The sequence below is a fragment of the Parus major genome, chromosome 21 (genome assembly GCF_001522545.3).
Source record: "Parus major isolate Abel chromosome 21, Parus_major1.1, whole genome shotgun sequence".
NCBI classification, from domain to species: domain Eukaryota; kingdom Metazoa; phylum Chordata; class Aves; order Passeriformes; family Paridae; genus Parus; species Parus major.
This window is the reverse complement of record NC_031789.1, coordinates 5,986,478-5,993,102: the sequence shown is the minus strand read 5'-3', so window position 1 is coordinate 5,993,102 and position 6,625 is coordinate 5,986,478. Positions and strand designations below refer to the sequence as shown.

General features: G+C 49.7%; 1 protein-coding gene across 1 annotated transcript in view; it reads right to left on the bottom strand.

Moving 5' to 3' along the window:
- The window catches only part of C1QTNF12 (C1q and TNF related 12), a 14,622-nt gene that overhangs the window by 4,059 nt on the left and 3,938 nt on the right, over nt 1-6,625 (bottom strand). The window contains exons 2-5 of the mRNA XM_015647965.3: nt 5,142-5,261; nt 4,122-4,233; nt 2,706-2,893; nt 458-566 (exon numbers count right to left, since the gene is read on the bottom strand). Of these exons, the coding sequence (XP_015503451.1) occupies nt 458-566; nt 2,706-2,893; nt 4,122-4,233; nt 5,142-5,261 (529 nt within the window). The remainder of the gene's footprint in view (nt 1-457; nt 567-2,705; nt 2,894-4,121; nt 4,234-5,141; nt 5,262-6,625) is intronic.

Sequence of the window (6,625 nt, the reverse complement as noted above, 5' to 3'; positions counted from 1 at the left end):
AAAAGGGGATCCAAGGTGGATCCATAAGTAACAGAATCTCTGGGATAACAGATTTAAAAAGGGGATCCATCCCTGGCCATCTGCGGCAGAACCTCTGGAATATTGGATTTTAAAAGGCACAAAAGGGAGGAGTGGGAATGTGGGGGAAGAGGTGCTCCAGCAGGGAAAACCCATGGAAAGCCTGTCTGGATGCAGTTCCACCCCAACATCTGCCTTTTTTCTGCAGGTTCTGTGGAAGGCAGAGCTCCCATGGATCAATCCCTGCTCTGTGGGGAATGCGGATTTTTGGTGCACCCAGAGCAGCCTTTGGGGCTCCCTGTGGAAGGACCCAGCCCTGAGGTGGTGGTGCCATATCCAGGTGTTCCCTGGCTGCTCTCTCAGCACTCTCCAGGGGCTCTCCGGGGACTCTCCGGGGACTCTCCGGGGACTCTCCGGGGACTCTCCAGGCAGCACTCACCGATGTGGACGTTGGCTGAGAACTGGTAGATGCCGCCCACGGGTGCGGTGAAACGCCCGGTGGCCGCGTTCAGTCCCGAGCCCCGCAGGAAGGCGCCCTTGGCCAGGGGCTGCCGAGAGAAAACACAGCTGAGTGCCAGGGGATGATCCCAAATCCCTGGGCTGGTCTCAATTCCAAATCCCCGGGCTGATCCCAAATCCCTGGACTGATCCTGAATCCTGAATCCCAAATCTCTGGGCTGATCCTGAATCCCCATGCTGATCCCAAATCTTTGGGCTGAACCTGAATCCCTGGGCTGATCCCAAATCCTGAATCCCAAATGCAAGGGCTGATCCCGAATCCCCAGGCTGACCCTGAATCTCAAATCCCTGGGCTGATCCCAAATCCATCCCTGGGCTGATCCTGAATCCTGAATCCCCGGGCTGATCCTGAATCCCTGGGCTGCTCCCGAATCCATCCCCGGGCTGCTCCCGAATCCATCCCTGGGCTGCTCCCGAATCCATCCCTGGGCTGCTCCTGGCTCTGAATTCCCCTTTTCCAGAGGCACAAGCCAAAACCAGACACGTCTTGTCCCGGGCTGCCGTGCCAGCTTGGCATCCAGAGCCTCCCCAGCAGCTCCGAGCCAGGAAAAATTAGGAAGGAGTTGGGCATCCCACCCCTGAGGCATGGGAAGCAGCTCCCACCCTGGGATGGCTTAATTAGTCCCATTTTCCCTGCTAATTAATGAGGCAGCAGCTCCGCTCCAGCCCTGCCCATGCCTCAGGGCTGAGCCTGCCTGGCTGCCAAGCCGAGCTGCCAAAATTTGGGAAAAATCCAGGAATGCGGCTTATTTGGGGAAGAAGCACTGCCTGCAGTGCTGCAGCTGCCGGAGCGGCAGCAGGAAAACATCCCGAAGGACGGGATTGTCCCTGGCACGTTCCCTCCTCAAACCCTTCCTGCCACCTCACGAACACCCCCGAGGGCCTCGGGGACCCCAAAATCCAGGAGAAGTAAACTATCAAATCATTATTTGGGTTTTGTTCTTGCTCGTCCTAAAATTTATGCTGCAAATTCAGGGCCCATTTGCCACTGGAACGGTTTCTTCCAAGACTTAATATCAGAAATTTCATATTTAACGTTCATATTAAAACAAAATTTAGTATTTGGCAGCTTGTTGTGGCCATGATTAGAATGACTCTTGATTTAATGGTAATTCAGTTATATAGGTAATATTGATTAGGTCATTAATATGATATTATTTATAGAATTTAAGCATCAGAGCTGGCTCACCAAACAAAATCCAGGATTTATTTGGGCTCCCAAATCTATAATCAGTGGTTTCCGTCTGCCTCTGACAATCTACGTTGGAATTTTACTTTGGATCCTTCAGATCCTGCTCATTCCAAACACAGAAAAGTCTTCCTCCATCATTAATTAAAAGAAATTATAAAATAATTGTAATTATTTAAATCATTAAAATTAGAAACCTGGCTGCTCTTGGAGCTGGGATCACATGAAAAACTCTGTGAGATCCTGCTGGGCTGAAGAGAGGGAGAAATCCTGGCTTGGGTTTGTCAGGAAGTGCACACTTCAGCCACAAAATCATGGAATATCCCAGGCTGGAAGGACCCACAGGATCATGGATCCCTGCCCAGCCATCCCAAAATCCCAGCTGGCATCCCTGGGAACGACATCCAAACCCTCCCGGAGCTCTCAGGGCTGTGCCCATTCCCTGGGGAGCCTGGGAACAGCCCCAGCACCCTCCAGATGAGGAATCTTTCCCTGAAATCCATCCTGGAACAGCTCCAGCATTGCCTGGGTCCTGTCCCTGGCACGGAGAGATCGGAGTTGCCCCTCGGGAAGAGCTGCAGACCCCAAAAATCTCCTCCAAGCGCCCTCAGCCCCTCCAGACCCTTCCCCATGGAGATGGGGAGGATCCCCCAGGGTGGATCCAGCAGTGACGGAACCTGTGGAAAACGGGATTTAAAAAGGGGATCCAAGGAGGATCCAGCAGTGACAAAATCTTGGGAATATCAGATTTAAAAGGGGATCCAAGGAGGATCCAGCAGTGATGAACCTTTGGAAGATCAGAATGAAAAGGGGATCCAAGGTGGATCCACCTCTGGCCCTCCTTTGGACACTTTCTCCTGGATTTTTCTCTTCCTTTCAGCCCGAGAGGAGTTTCTGGGATGTGCCAGGAAGCCCCACAGAGCCAAGCAAGGAGCTGGAGCCTCTCCACACCCCGGCTAACCCCGGAATTGCTCCTCACCGACTGGAAATTCTGCAGTTCCACCAAGGTCTTCTTGTCCACCACCACGTGGCCCTTGAGTTTGCAGTGGAACGCCTGCTCCACGCGCCGGCGCCACGGCAGCTGCTCCAGGGCCGGCAGCTGCTCCAGGGCTGGCAGCGGGCTGGCACGGGATGGAACGGCCAGGGAGGCTCTCTGCTCCATGGCTTCTGGGGAATGAAGGGGAAAAAGGGAATAAAATCTTCATTTAAGGGTCTGGGGTGGGCTGGAATGGCCAGGGAGGCTCAGTGCTCCATGGCTTCTGGGGAATAAAGGGAATAAAACCCTAATTTAGGGACCTGGGGTGGTCAGGGAGGCTCAGTGCTCCATGGTTTCTGGGGAATAAAGGGAATAAAATGAAATATAATCTTCATTTAAGGCCCTGGGGTGGTCAGGGAGGCTCGGTGCTCCATGGCTTCTGGGGGAAAATGGAATAAAATGAAATATAATCTTCATTTAAAGGTCTGGGGTGGGCTGGAATGGCCAGGAAGGCTCTCTGCTCAATGGCTTCTGAGGGATAAAGGGAACAAAATGAAATAACATCTTCATTTAAGGGCCTGGGATGGGCCAGAATGGCCAGGGAGGGTCTCTGCTCCATGGTTTCTGGGGGAAAAGGGAATAAAGGGAATAAAACCCTAATTTAGGGGCCTGGGGTGGTCAGGGAGGCTTGGTGCTCAGTGGCTTCTGAGGGATAAAGGGCAATAAAAGGGAATAAAATGAAATTGAATCTTCATTTAAGGACCCAGGACAAACCAAAATGGCCAGGGATGCCCAGTGCTTGATGGCTTCTGGGGGAAAAGGGAATAAAGGGAATAAAATGAAATAAGATCTTCATTTGAGGCCCTGGGGTGGTCAGGGAGGCTTGGTGCTCCACGGCTTCTGAGGGATACAGGGAACAAAATGAAATAAAATCTTCATTTAAGGGCCTGGGATGGGCTGAAATGACCAGGGAGGGTCTCTGCTCCATGGCTTCTAGGGAATAAAGGGAATAAAACCCTAATTTAAGGGCCTGGGATGGTCAGAAGGCTCAGTGCTCCATGGCTTCTGAGGGATAAAGGAAATAAAGGGAATAAAATGAAGTAAAACCCTAATCTAAGGGCCTGGGGTGGGCTGAAATGGCTGAGAATGCCCAGTGCTCAATGGCTTGTGAGGGGAAAAGGGAATAAAGGGAATAAAATGAAAGAAACTCCTCCTTTAAGGGCTATGAAGCTGTTGATGGGTTGGAATTCTGCGCTCAGATCTCCCCAGCAGCCCTGGGGGAGCAGTTCTGGCTGCCAGGAGATGCTTTAGGGTGAAGCCAGTGCTGGATTTGTGCCGGTGCTTCAACAAAACAAAGCTTTTCCAGCCTTTAACCACCTTTACCTTCAATATCCTCCAAAATCTTTGAAAGTCTTTCACCTTTTAGGATCTCCTTGAACTCCTGCAGAAGGACTTCCCTGGTGACTTCAGCCCCGGGGGCTCCCGGAGGTCCCTGAGGCCCAGGAGGGCCCGGCGGTCCCACCAGGCCTCGCTGAGGGAACAAACAAAGGAAAATCCGGGATTAAAACCTGGGAATTGTGGAAAATCCTACAGGGACACCAGCAGGGTCAGGGGGGCTGTTCCCAGCAAATTCCTGTTTCCTCCAATTGCCTGCACAGAGGGAAATTGTTAAAGAAAGCCAAGATTCCTTTAGGAATTCCTTTAGATTCAAAGTGCTGCGTGGTCAGGTGTCACTCAGCTCATTAATTTGAAATAATTTAATTATTTCATTAATTATATTAGATTATATGGCATTGTATTATATTATATGTATTATATTGTGTTATATTGTGTTATATTGTGTTATATTGTGTTATATTGTGTTATATTGTATTATATTACATTATATTATATCACATGATATCACATGATATCATATGATACGATATTATATTATATCACATGATATCACATGATATCACATGATACAATATTATATTATATCACATGATATCACATGATATCACGTGATATCACATGATACGATATATTATATCACATGATATCACATGATATCACATGATACGATATATTATATTATATTATATTATGTTATGTTATATTATATTAATTATATTCTTTTTTATAATTTATTATATTATTATTTAATTTTAAATTATTTAACAATCATTTGTCCACACCTTGATTAATTTATCCTTTGGGATATGTGGACTTTATCTCCTGGAAAGGAGAAGAAAAAGATGGATTTTATTTTGACTGAGTGGGAAAATCACCCGAACCAAGGCCCAGATTCCCACATCTTCTCTCCCAAGGCTCTGACTTCTCCAAAAACAGAGAAATTCGACAGCAGAAATGGGACCTCAGCACTCCGTGGGCTGGGAAAAGCTGGAACCTTGAGGATGAGGAGGAGGAAGGGGAACCGTGGAGTGCTGCTCCTACCAATTTCTTGTCTTTCCCTTTGCATCTCCTCTTGGAATTGCTGCCATCGTCGGGGCGGTGCACGAAGGAGATCCAGGTGCGCCGGGGGTCCGTGATCCGCAGCTCGGGAGACTCGGGGAGCTGCCGAGACACCGGCACAGGGCTGATGGCTCTGCCCGGCCCCAGGGGCGCAAAAACCCAGCCCGGGAGGGATCGGGAGGAGCCAAGAGCTCTGAGATTCCCTCAGAAACCTTTTCCCAGCTGCTGGGATTCCCATTCCTCCCATAATCCTCAGAAATTCCATGGAAAACCCACCCAGATGCCAGGGATTGTTCCCTGCTGGAGCCTGACTGTTATCAGCTGGCTCAAACGAGAGATCGAAACACTCAGAAACTCTTGGAATGAGCCCCAAATTCCCAATCCCGGCCGGCAGAGGGACAAGGGGGCCCAGACAGGAAAACACGGCTCCCAGCAAGGCACAAAATCCACAAAATCCACAGAAAATTGGGAAATGGAAGTGTCTGACCCATTCCTGCAGCCTGGAAATGTCTGGGAAGAATTTCCCAGAGGAGCTCAGACACTGCAGAGCCTGGATCCCTTCTGGATAAATTCTGGATTTGGATCCCTTCTAAATAAATTCTGGATTGGGATCCCTTCTGGATAAATTCTGGATTGGGATCACTTCTGGTTAAATTCTGGATTGGGATACCTTCTGGATAAATTGTGTCTGTGGATATTTTCTGGATAAATTCTGGATTTCAAGATTTCCTGGATAAATTCTGAATTGGGGTCCCTTCTGGATAAATTCTGGATTTGGATCTCTTCTGGATAAATCCTGCACCTGGATCCTTCCTGGATCCATTCTGGATTTGGATCCCTTTGGATCCATTCTGGCTAGAAGGGATTTTTAATTGAGGGAACTCGGTTCTGTCTCTAACGTTGCACCTGGTGCCCTCCAAGGCGCCCCCAAAGTGAACCCAGATCTCCCAAAGTGAACCCAGATCTCCCAAAGTGAACCCAAATCTCCCAAAGCATCCAAAAGGATCCCGGGATCAGCTGGGCTGGGATCGCAGCCTGGCCCCTCTGCAGGGGCAGCATTGGAGGAGTTTTAGGGGAGAACCTCAGGAATTCCGCGAGGCCACAGAGCCCTGCGGCACATCCCAAAAAGCCAGCGGGAAAAGCCTCCCGTTTGAGGGGGAACGGATGGAAAACGGGGACTTGATGGGGATTTTTTGTTTTTAATGGAATTTGGCTGGAGCAGAAGGGTTTGGAGGCCCAAACCTGCCCAGCCTGAACCAATTACTCGGGATATTCCTGGGGCAGCGCAATTGTTCCCAAACTCGGGGATTGTTGGCATTCCCGGTTTGTCCCTGGTTGCCATGGCAGCTGCCAGCCCCAATGGCGCTGATCAAAGGCGGGCCCAAAGGTCACACTGAGGGGACATTTCTGTCACCCCAAAGGGACATTTCTGTGTCACCCCGAGGGACATTTCTGTGTCACCCTGA